This window comes from Anarhichas minor, unplaced genomic scaffold, assembly GCF_050575085.1.
Source record: "Anarhichas minor isolate MPS153535 unplaced genomic scaffold, ASM5057508v1 ptg000080l, whole genome shotgun sequence".
NCBI classification, from domain to species: domain Eukaryota; kingdom Metazoa; phylum Chordata; class Actinopteri; order Perciformes; family Anarhichadidae; genus Anarhichas; species Anarhichas minor.
Window position 1 is genome coordinate 1522471 of NW_027466526.1, and position 17280 is coordinate 1539750.

At 39.9% G+C, this 17280-nt stretch overlaps 2 protein-coding genes and 1 long non-coding RNA gene across 4 annotated transcripts; 2 read left to right on the top strand and 1 right to left on the bottom strand.

Annotated features, from left to right (window-relative positions):
- Positions 1-1003: 1003 nt before the first annotated feature.
- Positions 1004-2408, top strand: LOC142938207 (uncharacterized). The gene is made up of 3 exons (XR_012949536.1): positions 1004-1200; positions 1323-1871; positions 2153-2408. It is a non-coding gene; the product is annotated as an uncharacterized LOC142938207 (long non-coding RNA).
- Positions 2409-3208: 800 nt separating this feature from the next.
- On the top strand, positions 3209-10233 carry LOC142938178 (B-cell receptor CD22-like). 2 transcript variants are annotated; one of them, XM_076081423.1, is made up of 8 exons: positions 3209-3343; positions 4879-5105; positions 5477-5821; positions 6316-6537; positions 7142-7429; positions 7730-7811; positions 7924-7957; positions 8039-10233. In XM_076081423.1, the coding sequence occupies exons 2-8, from the start codon at positions 4934-4936 to the stop codon at positions 8075-8077; spliced, it is 1182 nt and encodes a 393-aa protein (XP_075937538.1). In that variant the 5' UTR covers positions 3209-3343; positions 4879-4933; the 3' UTR covers positions 8078-10233. The 2 variants fall into 2 exon arrangements, with proteins under 2 accessions (XP_075937538.1, XP_075937539.1); XM_076081424.1 differs by having other exon boundaries at positions 6442-6537.
- Positions 10234-10779: 546 nt separating this feature from the next.
- Positions 10780-16076, bottom strand: LOC142938121 (limbic system-associated membrane protein). The gene is made up of 8 exons (XM_076081348.1): positions 16016-16076; positions 15270-15412; positions 14974-15056; positions 14673-14878; positions 13064-13327; positions 12636-12938; positions 11813-11948; positions 10780-11370 (listed from the first exon to the last, which is right to left on the bottom strand). Exons 1-8 carry the CDS (start codon positions 16074-16076, stop codon positions 11307-11309), a joined length of 1260 nt encoding a protein of 419 aa, XP_075937463.1. The 3' UTR covers positions 10780-11306.
- Positions 16077-17280: the final 1204 nt, after the last annotated feature.

Below are 17280 nucleotides of genomic sequence, written 5' to 3' on the forward strand. Positions count from 1 at the left end.
TTAGCTACCTTTAGCTGCTGCTCAAGGTCATTAATTCGGACCTGCTGATTCAACATTTGACGCTCCCTAAATTGATTAATTTGTGCCGGATTCATATTTATTTATTCAAATTCCTCAGGAAGGAATAAATAGCTGTACTGTGTGTCTTGAAAGTTCTCAATAACTGTGGACAAAGTCTGGGGTAGGTAGGCTTTATAGTTTCTTTGCCTTTGATCTGGACAAATGATTGTGCCTTTCATCTCTTTGTGACGTCATGCCGTTCTAGAGTCTGTTTTGCCTTTCATCTTGAGAATCTTGAGTCATTCTATGCGCCAGCTGTGGCCATTCGGAGACCGGGCGGCCGCTGGCAGACCCGCTGCGGGATGTTTTCCATGCTAAATCCCTTGTGTAGACTAAATTACTATCGCCGGTGATGAGTGATTTATTTATTCATGCTGTGCGTCAGATCGCATTCCTGTAAAGTGTGCGATGATATCGTTAGCCAACATGCGTCTTCTGCAACGTCCTTATTCTCTGATTATAGCTTATCCTCTTCACTTGATTCTAGCCGAGGTTTCTAGACCGTTTGGTCCATACATTAGAGCAGAGGTAGCCAACACGGTGCCCGCGGGCACCCTGTCGCCCGCAGGGACCAAGTGAGTCGCCCGCAAGACATGTTCTAAAAATAGCACTAGTCATTATGGAGCTCCGTCTAAAATTGTAGTTGTTGTTCTTTTTTTAATCAAAAACGCTTGCAGAGAGTTAAGAGTTGGGTACCCGGAGGCGCACGGCGGACAGCCAGGACGAGGCTGGCGGACCACACTAGGTTTTCAGGTTCTGAATGGCGGGCGCATCCCGTTGGTGCCAGACGCGAGCTGCGAGCGCACCCCGTCGTCAGGTCCGTAAATCCTCGGAACAGGCCGCGGGGCAACAACTCAGGGGTGGCGGGGGTAGAGGCGAGGCAACACAATCCGACCGAAAAGGCCCAGACTAGAGGTTTGAACGCGGGTAGCCCTTCGTACTACTCAGTACCCTTGAAGTAGCTCTCAGTTTCAAAAAGGTTGGTGACCCCTGCATTAGAGGGAGAAGGAGGCGAACTGTTGCTGCGCCTGCACGACTTCATTCGTACACTCACTCTTTCTGTTGTATTGAGGACAAACCGATAAGCCAGAGATGGACTTGCTGCTGCAGGACTAGGGGGAAAACGTCTTGCATTCCGAGGTAAGTCAGGCATCATGATGGACAGACGTATTTTTCTTGAATCAAGTTACCTTTCAAAAACATTAAACGTTATTATATGTCAAGTTAGATCGATTGTTTGTATTATTATCTTCTATTTTCAGGTAGTCGTACTGATCCAGATGACTTTAGAGAATTTATTTTAGAGGCATATCCAAAACTCAGACAAGGGGGAGGATTTGAGTTGCTCAAAATCTCTGGAACAACACGAAGTCGCCATATGGTGTGTTACATCATTTATTCCAATAAATTGTTGCTCTCTACATATCAACTCATCCAGTATTAATTGGAATAATTTAAAAACTATTTTTAGATTGGAAAATTCTTTCAAATCCCAGTGAAGCAGCAAAGAGATTCAAAGAAGACATTTTAAGCCAGCATGCAACTAGAAAATCATTATATCTTACCATGGATCTTGGAGACAGTGCAGAGGACAGTCCTTTCTTTTTATAAGATGGCTAATGTTGAGTGGGCTTGCCCCTTGACATGCACACTCGAGGGTAAATTGGTTACACACGCAAAACTAAAGGTAAAAAATGATCATCTATTCATTTAACTGATGTCTGTACTGTGTATTTTGCTTTTTCAGGAGATCCAGCAATTGGTGATGACGTGACTCGCCATTTCTTTGCAAGCATCATGTCCAAACTTCAGTATGGTTTTGAGATGACTTTTGGTAAGTGAATATTCACTTTGGCTGACGGCTGGTTGTCAGCTATCAGGCTCTGTGTTTGGTTTGTAGAGAATACCTAAAACCTTAAAAAACAAACAAATGTGACGCAGCTGCTGTGGCCCTGTAGGTTTCTACAGGATCACCCAACGTATTCAGTGGCTGATTGATATTTCCTGACTAATTCTGTATGAAAGTTTGAATGTCTATGTCCTTTACATTCTGCACTATCAATGTTCTTTCACTTTTCTCTTTTAATTGAAGTACCAGGAGGAACTCTTCTTTTTGAGGGGGAACAAGATCATCTGATTCCCTCCACTTGGCATTACCTTTTGGAGAGTGACTTCTTTGTTGCTGCTGGCCGAATGCTTGGTCATTCATTCCTCCATAATGGGCCATGCCTTGGAGGACTCAGCCCAGCTATCCTGCATGTGCTCTTTGGTGGATCCCCAGAAGAAGCCATAATAGATATTAAGGACTGTGCTGACCTTGACATCCGTGAGACAATCAAAGTGGTAAAATACATTTTTCCAGTAAGATTTTAATGATAAAAATTCGGGGCAAGGACAATAAAAGTAATACCTGATGTCAGCAATTTTTCTCAGATATTTATAATGCCACAATCACATAATTTACTAATTTAAACCAGCAGGGGGTGCTGAAGCAATATTAAAACCATAAACGTAAGTCCATTTCTTTAAAACATGTGATTATAGTGACGGATGTCATCATGTAAAATGTGTTTTTAGAGCAAACACAGTTTTAACAGGTTCCCAACATGCTGTTTAAAAGGGATACAAAATGACATTATTTGGGATGTGGTTTGAGACCAGTGGGTGTCAACCACGTGATTGATAGTTATTGACAAGTTGTCCTCTCCCTATTTGTTGTATCAAATCTGAATATTATGCAAGTCTTGAGAAATCAGGAATTCTAATCTATTCTAATTCTAATTGTCATTATTAGCTGGAGGGTACAGCAGATTTGTCACCTGAAGAAAATAACCTTATTAATGAGTTGGCACTGTTCTGGGATTTGCCTGCAGTCACATCTGACAACAGAAGATGGCTGCTGGACAAACTGCTCCTCCATGCTGTGAGTATTCTGATCTGTACTTAATAGATCATACAAACCAGACCGACTAATCAGAGTTGAAGTCCTGATGTAGGACAACATTTTGTCTTTCACATTTTGTCTTTTTTGTGACATACACAGATAGATGTTGATGAGTTTATTAAGTAATGCTAATTCGACTATTACTTAAAGATTAGTAAGGCTGCTTTGCTTTTCTGTTGTGATGCAAATGTTTTGCCGGTCCTTGGAAGAACCTCAAGACAAGTGAAACAGTTACGAAGGGGGTTGAAAGAGACACCGATCTGGCCTTTGCTAACTGAGAGGAAAGACACAATTCCCCTCCTCTTTACAAGAGCATCTGATGTACAGTGCACACCACAGGTAAGTGAGCCCATGATGCTGAGTCAGAAACACTCACACAAATTACTTTCTCAGAAATGACATGCGTTTTCTACCTTGGTTTCACTTCATTACAATAAACATTAACCTGGTGAGATCTGAAACGTGTTGCATTGAAATGATCACAGTCAGCATTTGATCTCTACCGACATCACATCACTGCATGAACAAGTACTGCTCAAACATGGTTGTCCTGAAGTCCTTGCAAGTTGAGTTTCATAGAAATGAACTGACACTAATTGCTGCCTGAAAGGAAGGAAACCAATTTAAAAAAACGTGTTACCATGCAAAAACCTCCAGTATGGTTCTTTAAAATAACAACTATGCCCTGATCGAATTACAATTTGGATTATTAGAATTGAAAATGTCTCATTTTCTATTCTGCTGTTTATTGTGCTTTCTATTCTCTTGTTTGTTTGGAAACACAAGTTGACTGCCTGCCACTTTAAATTAATTTTAGCAAAGCTCTTCGTCAGACTTCACACTAGAAATAGAAGGTTAGTCTAGGGTTAGCACTGTTGGAATATCAGCTGAACTAATCACAGTTTAAACCTCTTCAATCCATATTTACAGTTCAATAATCAAACTGATTCAACAGGATTCGTCTGTAATGTGACACTGTGGGACATCCACTAAATGGAAGTCTGAATCATTTCATTCTTTTTTTGGGGACAAAACTATTTCAAATGTAAAACATTTGGTGTCCTAATTATACTTTTGTTAATATAGTAGGCCACGTTTAGATTATATAATGTGGCACTGGTGCTTTATTACTCAAACTATAACAAATGCTTTGCTTGTTTACATTAATTTGTATATTGAATATGGGTTTTGTTTTCTGTGTTTCTTTTCTATTTAAAGGTTTTTTTCTAAACTACACTACACACGACGCTACACTAAGTGGCTTAGTGAACAAACTACTATGCTGAACCTACCAAAATAAAAGGAGGAAAAAGAAAAGTTGTTTGGTCATTGAGTGAAATCTAGTGAGAAATCCTTCGGGTAGACTTATCGGTCCTTCTCAAGTGGGGAAAGTGCACATGTTAACATAACTTGAGACTGACTTTGCTAAAATACTAAATAACTGAAGGAAACTACCTGACTGAGATGTCACATAGTGATACACATCTTAGTGTTGATGTTGAAGTTTGGGTGGGACGTTCTTCCTCTTGATGCAAGGCAAGGTTTGTTTGTATAGCACATTTCAACAACAAGGCAATTCAAAGTGCTTCGCATAAAAACATTAAAAGCATCAAAACATAAGGCAAAGCCTTACTGCCCGACGCAGTAGGCTTACTTTTGAAAGTCTGTCTTGTGAAAAACATTTGAGGAGGAAAGAAACGAATCAGCATGAACAAATGCAAATGAAGTCTCAACCACAAGTTCCCCATTTAAATTATGACTATTTTCGTCTCTTTTTGTGTCTACTTTTCTCACATTCTTGTCCTTCCTGTTGCATCTTTTGGAGATTTGCTCGAATTTTATGACTCCTCCTACCCTGACTCTTGCTTCTACAGAAATATAAATGTGTGACGTGGCAGTCGCTAACAGGACGTCGTGCTCAACTATCAGATGTTCGTTTGGATATCACCAGTCTACAACTTTCCTCTTGATCCATGCTGCTCGCTGTCACGCCAACTTATGAGAGATCAAATCCCCAAATCTCACATCTATCTCCAAACTTTGTGTTTTGCTTTGATGGAGAAGATGCTGGCAATGCTGGTGCTTCTGATCCTGAAGCCAGGTAAGGAGTGACTCTTTTTCAAATTCCGTTTTAAGACAAAGTGCTAGGCTTGAATTTCTTTCCATAACTACTGTTTTTATTCTATTGTGTTCATATTGAATTGTTATAAACACTTCTAGCAAGGGCATAGTTTCATTTTCACAGGGGATGGGGGGTGACACGGTCCTCACTTCCCCAAATTAAAATGTTTGGAACCTGACCAACCCTTTATTAAACCCATGGTACTCTAGACTTTTACAATACATTCATTCCCTTTAATGCTCTCAAGTCTCATCTTAAAGTTAGGGAACTATTGGTGCAGCGCAGCATGTTTCCATTCCTTCTTTTAACTCTGCCTAACTAATTAAATACATTACATGATCTCTCTGCAGGAGCTGTAAGTGCTGGTTGGTCAGTGACTTTTGAAAAAACAGATCCCTGTGCTTTAAAGGGATCGTCGGTGGAGCTCAGCTGCTCATACAACTACACGGATGAAGAAACTGTTAAAAAGACTGCATGGTACAAAGGGGAATTACAAAACGGCTCCTGGAGACGTGTTGCGCTCTCAGACCTTCCTTCATATCAAAATCGTTTTGAATATCTTGGTGACCAGCAGCACGACTGTGGCCTGGCAATTCATGACCTGCAGGTTAATGACACCGGACATTACTACTTCAGGTTCGATACAGAGGCGTATGGAAGGCGGAGTATGGAGTCAGTGTATCTGACTGTCACAGGTAAAATGATTCTACAGTGAGCGTGACTCTTTAATGTTTTCAGCTTTTCCTAAAATAGTGGCAAAGACCCGCCCCTTCCGGTGTTCTTCATGGGACCTTATTTCCGAAAAAATGTGTGCGACAGTCAACGGCGAGAGACAAATAATATTTTGAATTGAGCCATACAAACATCTGATATTTTTCAATTTAAAAGATAATTTTGCAAGCCAAGAAAGTCGCAGTTTGCCGTAGTATAATTTAGTTTTGTGTGAAACCGTCAACAGTTTTACAGCAAAATGCAATTCACTTGATGTGCATAAATATCTTTCAAATTGACAAACATGATATCCGTACTTGATGGCACAATTCAAACGGGATCAAAACAATTACTTGTCACCTGGCATTGACTTCCATATCTATTTCTTTCCAAAGTAACTACTATGGTGGTCCATCGCAATGGGCGGAGCTTCGCCTCTCTATATCATGGTCTCTGTTTCTTTAATCAACCAATGCAGAGCTGAGTGCCAAAGTTTACCCTGACAGTGTGAGAGCTGGAGACTACGTGACTCTTGAATGTATCACAACCTGCCAGCTTAATGGCACAGTTTGGTTTAAAGATGGACTTCTTGTCGCCAAATCAGAGTTCCAGGCTCGAGCAGAGGATGCTGGGAATTATTTTTGCGCTGTCAAAGGACAGGAGTCAGTGCTATCTGACCCTGTGGCTCTGCATGTTCAGTGTAAGTATGTTTATTATGACATTGTTGGTTGAGAAACCCATAATTCAGTAATGCATGAATTTAGAGGAATACAGTACATCAACATATTGGGGAAAATACTTAGCACTGCTTGTTATTGCGTATTGAGATAGAAAAGCAGATTAATGCCACTTTCATGTCTCCCTATTTATAAGAAGCTACTGCCAGCAGCAAAATTATGAACTATGTCTTAACATTTGACATTTAGTAGTGTCATTTATCCACTTGTTAGCAAGCACTTCTTTTAAAACAGGAAACGCTTCAGATTTCACAATAGGGGAATCTACTAAAGTAAGAATAGGTTGTAAGAACAAGACGTTTAAATGTCATAAACTTGTGTTAAATACAAACTTTATTTTAAACATCTAATCAAAAACCTATTCAGAAAACCCGTTGACATTACGACGAGGGAACTGAAAGTGTAAAAATGCGAACTAATTTCCATTTTTTTAGGACTCATTCCTTCTGCTTTTGCGTTGGCTACAAATGATCGGGATTATCTATAAATGTATTCTTTTAAACTTGTAAAAAAATCCTACCTCTAAGTTCATGTATAAACAGCACAGTGGTTGTGTTTTTGATGCAGATCCCCCGTTGAATGTGTCTGTTGAGATGAGTTATTCGGGCCACCTGACAATGGGCAGCAGTGTGAATCTGACCTGCAGCAGTGCTGCTAACCCTGCAGCAGACAACTACACCTGGTACAGCAGTGCTGGTTCCAGTTTCAGCTCCCTGCTCCAGGTGGGGTCAGGACAGGTGCTGTCTCTCCCCTCTGTGGAGGCGTCCCACACTGGACTCTACCTCTGCCAGGCCAGCAACCGACTGGGGGAAAACAACTCAACCGAGGTGCTGCTAACAGTGGACGAAACAGACAGTGAGTATGGGAAGATAAGCAATTACAACCTGTTAAAAAAAAAAAGTTATTGATATGTGATCAAGAAGCTCATCTAATGAGGAATGATAATCATTGGTGTAAACTAGCGTGATTGGAAGTGTTTTTAGGGGATCGGGGAAACAATAAAATTTGATTAATCTTATATGCAACCATAAATCTAGAGTTAGACTTAAACGTTCTTGTTAAAAAGATTGTAGAAAATACGGTAAAGTGCAATATAATCAATATTTATGAGATAGTTTAATTTCTCACACTGTTTGTTTCTATTTCTACTAACAGCAAACCGTGTCATCCTCTTTGTTGGTATTGGAGTCAAAGTCTTTATTGGCCTGTTGCTTCCAATGGTTATTATTTGGGCATGGTAAGTTAAGTTATACACAACACTCTTGATTCTGTACCTGTCGTTTCATACTGTGACTGCATGAAAAGAAGAAGAGTTCAATGTACACACTTTTCTCATTCCATTGTTAAAGGAGGCTGAGACGTAAATCTGCTGTGGATAAAGAGGTAAGAGGGACGTGGTTCTGTTTCAGTGAAATGAACGACAGTTAAACACAAAATGTCTAAAGTTGTCCCGTTATGTTTCAGGAGAGAAGTCGTGATTATGAAAACATCAGCACTGCTTAAAGGGGCCAAAAGAACATGGTTACACAGAAGGAAATGTATGAAACCTGCCTCTGCCTGAGCCTCATTACACTTGATACATGACTTGGTATGCGAATGTCTAAGGTTTGTATGCTGCCCGGAGCTCAACCAAAAAACAGCTGGAGTTACGAGTAGAGCAGCAAGTTTGCCGACATGAAATGTGCAGCTGCACCTCTCATTCGTTTACAACTCCTGTCTCTGTAAAGGTTCAGTCCTTCGAGGGTTAGGAAAGAGGACAAGTGCATATGTGGTTAGAGTATTTACTTTAGATATTCCAGTAGACAAATGTTATCATTTGACTGGATAGTCTGCGTGTACTTCAGCAGGGCTAAACCATTGAAGAAATACATACATACAATGTTTTTGCTTTCTTTTTATGATGTTTCTTCAGGACTGTTTGCAGACGTTTATTAATTTATGACCAACAATAGTATGACACCTATTATATATATATTTCTCTGTTTTTTACCCAATTCTGGTGGAAAAATTGTTAAACCGCTGTATTTACTCAGTTGAAAATCTTTCAGCCGAATACAAATATCCAACTTTTGTTTGATAATTCATTTCTGTTCTCCTTATTCTACCTTTTTTTTGTATTGTTTTGCTCTAATCTGCAACAGATTACCAGAACTTCATGTGGTTTAATCACAAAGGCACAGATACAGTATGGCCACAGAGATAAAAACATGAAAAACACAACATTGTGAAACAGATTATTACCTCAAAGTGTACATTATTTATGGGCAGTCAGTGGTCAGTTTCAGTTCTACTTCTCATAAATAGCACAAAGTGTCGAACAGAGTTTGTAGTGGAATATTTCTAGGTTAATCGGGAGAAGAGAGTTTTTGTTCACAAATCAATAATGAAGTCATCAGAAGATTCAAAGTTGTCTTTTTCCGTTTATTCTCTTGCAAGAGGGAAGAAAGCACAACAGCTACCTATTCAATAGACTGTGTGAATGCTTCGACTAAGTATCAGACACCACATCATTTTTATGCAGACAGAGGTTCACGCCTTTAGATAAGACATTCATAGGGGAGTACAGGTCTTTTGACAAAGGCTGTCTTGATCTGCTCATTATCTGGAGTCTGCCAGATGCGTTCAACTGAGAGTAAGTTACAGTTTCGAGGTCTGTCTCAAACTTGCCATACAGACAAAGAAGACAGTGTGTCTTCACTTCCCCTTCTTGTGTGGGAGCGTGTGATCAACCAAAAGTAGGAAAAACAGGACATCAGGTTCATAAATTGATTAACTACTTCATCTGTTGTGTTTTGTCAGTGTCTGTGTTTCTCACTTTCAGTGGTACATCTTTTAAAACTTTCCATGATACTATAACATATTTTTCCCATTACAAGTTGCGTAAAGGAAGTGGTTCACTTAAAGTGACGGTGCCAGAACATCAACTCTTGTTATTCAAGTATTGAAGCAACATGCAAAGTACAAATATTCTTAGTTTTATGTTTGTTTCTTGAAAGATTACCAACTGGGCAGTTGGTGTCAGGAGGACAGGCAGTGAGACAGTGTGCTAATGAGACACAAAGATGAACAAAAACAACTCCTGTCTGTAAACGTTCAGTCCTTCTCATGACACACTGGAGACACCAGGAAAACATTACTTCATTTTTTTATTAATAAAATACTAAATGAATACTATTTCATCATGAAGGTGTTGTTGCTGAACATGATTTAGTAGTCATGATTTAGTGAGTGATTCACTACTTGTATTGTGCAGCAGACTGTATCAAGAATCATTGTGGTCAAATCAGGATCTGCTGCCACCTTGAGTTTAACATACTCATGTACATTATGTTCTGGTAATCTTCTTCAATACATCCCATTCAGAACACATCTCAGGTGAGATACACTGTAGCTAAAATCTTTTAAATTATAAACTCAGTATATATTACTATGAATTAGTGGCATTAGTGTTGTTTGCTGGTGGTTGATCTTTGCACTACTGTTTTTTACCTCGTTAGTTAATTTAACACTATTCTATTTCATTGTATATATTGTGCATTTTTTTATACTTAATATGTTTGGTTACTCTGTTACTTTGCGTACTTTGTATGTCTTGCTGCTGTAACGTACAAATTCCCCCCTGGGGATGAATAAAGTATACATCTATCTATCTATCACAATATGTAGACCCTCTCTTTCTCGTTAAATTGTCCAGTAACTGAACCTGACAATCAGCTCTCGAACTAACATGTACATACATTATGTGAAACTGTCTCTTTAAATATTTGAAAAATCAAGCACTTCCTTGTTTACTTTATTAGCATGTGTGCACCACTTTACTCAACTCAATTTAATATGATAAATCAGACACAAGAAACATTCTAAAAATAGACTAATGGGATGAGGAGTTGATGTCCAAGTATGTTTTGTAAATGGATGTCAGAGTCACTGTCCTCCTGGTTTTCATCCTCAGGCTCTGGTCATTATCGTTTAGAGCCTTATCACACTGAAGAGTTTACTCAAAACCACACAGACGAGGCCCCGTCCTAACTGTAAAATTCTCCTAATTGGATCATTATGACTGTTTTCCGTCATCATCTTCATTCTCCTCATCACCAACAGGCTTCCAGAAACAGCTGTTTCTTGACATTGCTTATACATAGCTGGGTGCTCTCTGTGGCGTGAATTTAAAATCTATTCCTGCAACAGTTCAACCGACTAGAAAACAAAGTAGGAGGACCTTTAATGAGAACAGGAGATTTTCTATTATCTCTGATACAATACATTTTTTCTTTTCTTGAAGATTGCTTGGTTAACTCCTGACAGCAGTGTTTAGTTTATCCCAAAGCACAATCACACTTAAACAAGTGGAAGATATTCAGACTATTTGCTTCAGTTCTGTCGGTTTTCAAATTAACCATTTAGTCTCTTAAAGCATTGATCCTCGTTGAGCTCAGTTCATTGAAATCCAGGAATTAAGGGTTTCAGGATTGTGTCCTGTGTCCCGATCTTCAGGTTGTCCCACTGTGTGAGTTGACACCACTGCAAACGGTCTTGTAAGTTGTTTTTCTTCTGTGTGCATGATTTCAAGGAGCCCAAATGTGCAACAGCATGTGACGCAATACTATTTTGAATTTGTCTGATTGTATCATCAGGGTTTACTTGGCAACATGAGGTGTGAGTTACTTGATTAAATAAAACATGTCTCTTCTGGTGTTTGTACTTTGTTTTGTACTTTGTGCTGAATGAGTCCTTAAGGGGCTGAAGCAGTTGTCTCAGTGAGGACATACGACTGGTGTCTGGATGACTTCTGTCTCCTGAAAGGACAAAGAATTGATCAAAAAACATTGACATTTACATTATCAAGTTATTTTGATCTTGATACATTTGTCTTAAGAAACCAAATTTATTAAAACTGAAGATCTTTGGCTAATATTCAGACTATATTGTGGGCATCACCTCAACCTTTTAGTGACACGTTATAGTCACATCTTATTATTGAAATAGTTCAAGCAACAAACATGTGAATACAAAGTGTTATGAATGAAGCATCAGGAGGTTTCAGACACAGTATCACGTCTTGTTAGGCTTTGTGCTACACTGGATCTTTTCAACCACACACTTAAAATAAAAACAAACATACTTTTTAGGAGTACTGAAGTATTAAAACGGTACAGTACCTCTAAAGATTCCTGATGCCGAAATGCTGATAGAAATATAACTAAATGAAGTCAGCTGTAAGAGAAGCAAAGAACTCACCGTGTCAAGAAAAAGGCCACTAGGGCCATAATAGCCAGGAGAGCAGCGATGGTCACTCCGATAATCACCAGTCTGCCTCCTGAAGAGTCAGACTCTGTAGTGGACAGAAAAGGGATTAGAGCCTGAACAAACAAATCTTAGACAGTAGTCTTTAATACAATGTGAATGGACGGACGTTGGACCAAGAGTATGTCAAATGTTGTGGTATTTCATAATGCTGGGCTTCATGACAGCAGAGTGGTGTTTGTTCTTAATGGATTAAATGTAAAATATTTTAACTAAATACTGACTGGACAGAGTCATCTCTTTTTCTGTTGCATCTCAAAGATAGAGAATAGATAAGTAGGTTGTCAAATGTAAAAATAATGTGGACTTCACAGAACCTTAAAAAGATAGTCAGATAGTGGCAGAATGGGTCAGCCATTAATTACAGGATTGGTGGCTCGATCTCCTCTGGACACATAAAAAAAATGCTTTTGAGCAAGACAACGAATCACAAATATCTCCCCAATTATACGTGGGCAAAATATCTTTGTGGCCAACTGGATAAATCATTTTACTTTGTTATGGGTAAGGGTCAGATTTACTGTCATTGTCAAAGGTGAGAGTATACAAAATGCCCACTACAGCATTTGTGAATCCATCTGTCACCTCTGTCATGTAAGCACTGCCTGTTTTTTTCAAAAATGTCCAAAAACACCTGCTCGACCCTGTCAGGTGTTACTGTGGGACAATTTTCTGCAGGATTGAGGGGCGAACATACTTGCCACTGAAAACTGAAAAACTCTTGATTGTTTGAATGACAGGCTCGCCATGGACCTACCTTTGGTACCTGTGAGTGTTGTGCTGTCGGTCTGTGATCCGTGCCTGTTGCGTGCTACACAGCAGTGCTGCCCATTCTGCTCAGCGGTGATGTTGGCACTGCTGAGGGTCGGGCCTCGTCCTGTGGGTTGAGCCGGGGATTGCCTTGCTTGATGAACGCTTTTGTCTGCTGTAGGGAGGCATGCTTCACCCTGGTACCAGGTGTAAGTGTGGACACGCGGGTTAGCGTCACTGCTGCAGGTCAGAGTCACAGGAAGCCCGGCCTGTGTCTGAGCGACAGAGACAGCTGTGTTTCGAGGAGAATCTAGACAGGAAGGAGATGAAAGCTCAGTTGCTTCAATATTCTAGTCAGAAGCCCCTTGCTTAACTTATGTTAATGTTACGCACAGCAACAGACAGAATGTCTAAATCAGGATTAACTTTACTTACACTCTACGTCAATGTGCAGCTTTGTTGAGTTCTGCACTTTATCTCCAGTGTGTATTTCACAGTAGTAGCTGCCAGAGTCATCGGATGTAACCTCACTGATGTTCCACACCTGTCCAGCATGTCTCGGGCCGGTGTTTGTGCTCTTGTACCATCCGAAACGGGCCTGTGGACTGGCCGCAGGGCTGCAGCAGGCCAGACGTAAGGCCCCGCCTTCCGTGATATCACTGGAGGGACTTGCGGACACTGTGACGGCGCTGGCGGAGTCTGGAGAAAACGAGAGTTAGGAAAGAGGACAAGTGTATATGTGGTTAGAGTATTTACTTTAGATATTCCAGTAGACAAAAGTTATGATTTGACTGGATAGTCTGCGTGTACTTCAGCAGGGCAAAACTATTGACGAAATACATACATACAATGTTTTTGCTTTCTTTTTTATGATGTTTCTTCAGGACTGTTTTCAGACGTTTATTAATTAGTGACCAACAATAGTATGACACCTATTATATATTTTTTTCTCTGTTTTTTACCCAATTCTGGTGGAAAAATTGTTAAACCGCTGTATTTACTCAGTTGAAAATCTTTCAGCCGAATACAAATATCCAACTTTTGTTTGATAATTAATTTCTGTTCTCCTGTATTCTACCTTTTTTTTTATTGTTTTGCTCTAATCTGCCACAAATTACCAGAACACAGGCACCGATACAGTATGGCCACAGAGAGAGAAAAACAAGAAAACAACAAGAGTTCAGACAAGACTCCACACAGACGTTTCTCAATAATTTCTTAAGACTATCTTTGTGGTGGAACAACGCCACCATTTCCCAACACCCCACGTTTTCCACACCCACAATGAGATTGCTTTTCAACAGGTGCTAATGCCTTAAATTGCTCTAAATCCCCTGTTTTTGAAAAGTTCACTAAAGACTAGTTTACAGTTTGTCTTTACATGTTTGGCTGTGAGCGATGACTCGGCTAGAAAACTGTAACTGGCCTTTGACATTGTGAAACAGATTATTACTTCAAAGTGTACATTATTTATGAGCAGTCAGTGGTCAGTTTCAGTTCTACTTCTCATAAATAGCACAAACTGTCGAACAGAGTTGTATAAAGGAAATGGTTCACTTAAAGTGACGGTGCCAGAACATCAACTCTTGTTATTCAAGTATTGAAGTAGCATGCAAAGTACAAATATTCTTAGTTTTATGTTTGTTTCTTGAAAGATTACCAACTGGGCAGTTAGTGTCAGGAGGACAGGCAGTGAGACAGTGTGCTAATGAGACACAAAGATGAACAAAAACAGTCACAACATTGAGGAAGGACAAATAAAAAGACTGTAAAACTGCCAGTTTTTTCTTTATGATTTTAAATGTGAGCTATAGGTAAAAAATTAAGTCATTAAAAACACCCTGTCGGCAAAAACATACCGATACGTCATGTTGTCACCATTTTGAATCTTGCTTTATGTTTTTATTGTCTTAATCTTAAATACTTTGCAACTCTACAAATTGTGAGCCATTGATTGTGATGATACTTCTTTTTTGATGATAATTATGATTGTGATGGTGATCATCATGTTGATTATGGTCAGTTGTAAACAAAATATTCCCACCTGCCACCAGGAGCTGTACACCGCTCTGCTCTGGCATCTTCTGTGTAGGGTGGCTGGTGATGAGGTAAAACACGTATGCTCCACTGTCCGACTTTCTCACATCAGAGATTCTCAAAGAGCAGTTTTTTGTCCCTGGTTGTCCCAGGTACTCCACCCTGTTCTGGTAGGATGGATCTGGGGAGATACCGGCACTGTGGAAGACGTATCTAAGACGGACAGATAGACTTAGATACTTACTATACGTACTATGAGTGCTTTGCCTAAATGAATCGCAGGTCTTTCAGTGCGCCTCCAACAATACCTTGATGTTATACAGCGACTGTCTTCGAGACACCACATCTCAGACAAAACTTTGTACTGTTGTCCTTCTTCTCCTCCTCCACCCTAATAGAGTCACATTTGATAAAAAAAGAAAATGAAGACTAAAGTACTGCAAATTATCAGATGCTTATGCCTATGTTATTCTGGTTTCAGATGTTCAAACCACTTATTGCAAGCTTATTTATTTATTTGAAACCTTGCAGAGAAAGTCTTCTGGTTAAAGACACACTGCAGGATGTATTGCAACGGCTAACAATGCCTTCTTTATTGAATTACCTGAGTAGAGAGCCGTCCCTCTTCCTTGGTTTCATTAGAATGTTGGGGGTAGTCATATGAACAAGGGATAACCACAGAGGAACCAATCACCGCACAGATAGGACTGGAGGGGAGACGAACTGACCAATCACCTGCAAGAATACCTGATGGCCAGAGGATATGTGTTAAAATAACCACCAAGTTACATTGCAATGGTGTAAAATTAACTCAATTAAAGATAAGGGAATATATTTGACGTATAACGGATTTTCAGTATTAAATGACATTATCCAGTGACAGATGGATAACTGACAAATCTGAGTTGCTACAATGTCCAACACTGTATTTCTGAACATTTAAAAATCCTTAAACCGAAATAAGTTTGTGTCTGCTCAGAAGGACTTGGTCTCTACCCATAGGATTTATTTTTTGGTGCAATGTAAGAATGCAACAAGAACATATACATTCATGTAGTTCTGTTTGTAGCCTACTTGTTGCCCCAGAATTGAAAAAAAAAAATCTTTTGGCAACTGCAACATAACAATTGGGGAAGGTGTTACACAAATGCCACTGAAGCAATTCTCCAATCCGTTGTGACCACACATCAGCTTCAAATGCCACATGGTTGCCAGTCTAAGAATGAGCTGTCCAGCTCAACACTTTCAGTTAATTCTCTTCAATCAGTGTTGAAACTCCAGACATATGCCGGGTCATGTGACCTGCCCAGTGCTAAATGGTGTCACCATAGATGTTGCCGGTAGTCTTACCTGTCAGAGAGAGTGTGAAGAGCAGCCAGCAGCAGCAGCACTGTGCCTCTCGTCCACCCATCTTCTTCTCTTCCTGCTGTGGCTGATGCTTGTTTTGTTGTGATCTTCTGACCTTCCTACCTCAGTCACCTGCTCTCTTCCTTTTGGCTTCCTGTCTGCTCGCCTCCCTCTGTGACTCTGTCAACCAATCTACCCTCCTCTACTCTGTAGTTAAACTCGCTGATGTGCCTGCTTCTCTTCATCTAGAGCGAATTCTTTTTTGGTCAGACTTCCCTTTTATTTTCTCTGTCAACGAGGAACTGTGATGATGACTTGGCTTTCATGTCAGCAAAGGGAACTCACTGTAAATAAATGTGTGGGTAGATGGTGGATGGGGGACACTGTGTTTACTGGCCAAGCTGTACCAACAGAGACATATGAAGCTTCATTCACATTAGCTCAGAGTAATCTCTATACAAAAACAGCTGACATCCTTAAATCAGTTTACAATCCCTTTTTTAGGACAGCGTGTTCACCTGCAGCAGGTCTGCAGCTCGTGAGGTATCTCGTGCCGTGTTTGTCCACTCAGAAACGGTCAGTTGACGTCACTCGTGAGTCGTGCCCCCCCTCGTCTGCGCAGCAGAGCGCTCACAGGGCGACCACTCAAAACGACAAAGTTGGGATACACTTTCACTAACTTTGTCTCAGTTAGTCCATTAGTCTTCCAAATGTTTCTCTCTTTTCTGTTAGAAGCGGGCGTCGGTGGTTTTGGTTGATAGAAACGGTCGCTAAAACGTTGCTACTTGTTTTTTCTTCTTCTTTCTTTCTTTGTTTGAGGTCAGTAACCTGTGAAGAAAGCCAAACGGATTTACTGCAAACTGGGATTTATCTGTGCTGGCGTCTAAACAGTTATGGTCGCCTGTTTTTGAGGCAGAATAGTCTTATATATTTTTTTTCTATATTTCAAAGATAATTTGTCACTAACGAAGGCCAGCACTACACCTGCTGCAAGAAAACACAGGTGAGTCACTTTTTGTTTCAGCCCTGTAGTTAATATAAGCTAACTCTGAAAAGAAGCTATTAGCTAACCATTTAACGTTTAACAACGTTAAATGCCTTTACATAACCTGGCTGTAGACTATACCCTACTACTAGCAACCAGCAGTTAATAGCTATTCAAAATTAAACACGTTTTCAGTAAAATATAGTCGCCATTTTTTTAATAGTTTTAAGCCATTTTAATGTCTTTTGTTCTGTTGAACCAGTGTCAGAGGACTAAAGACCTC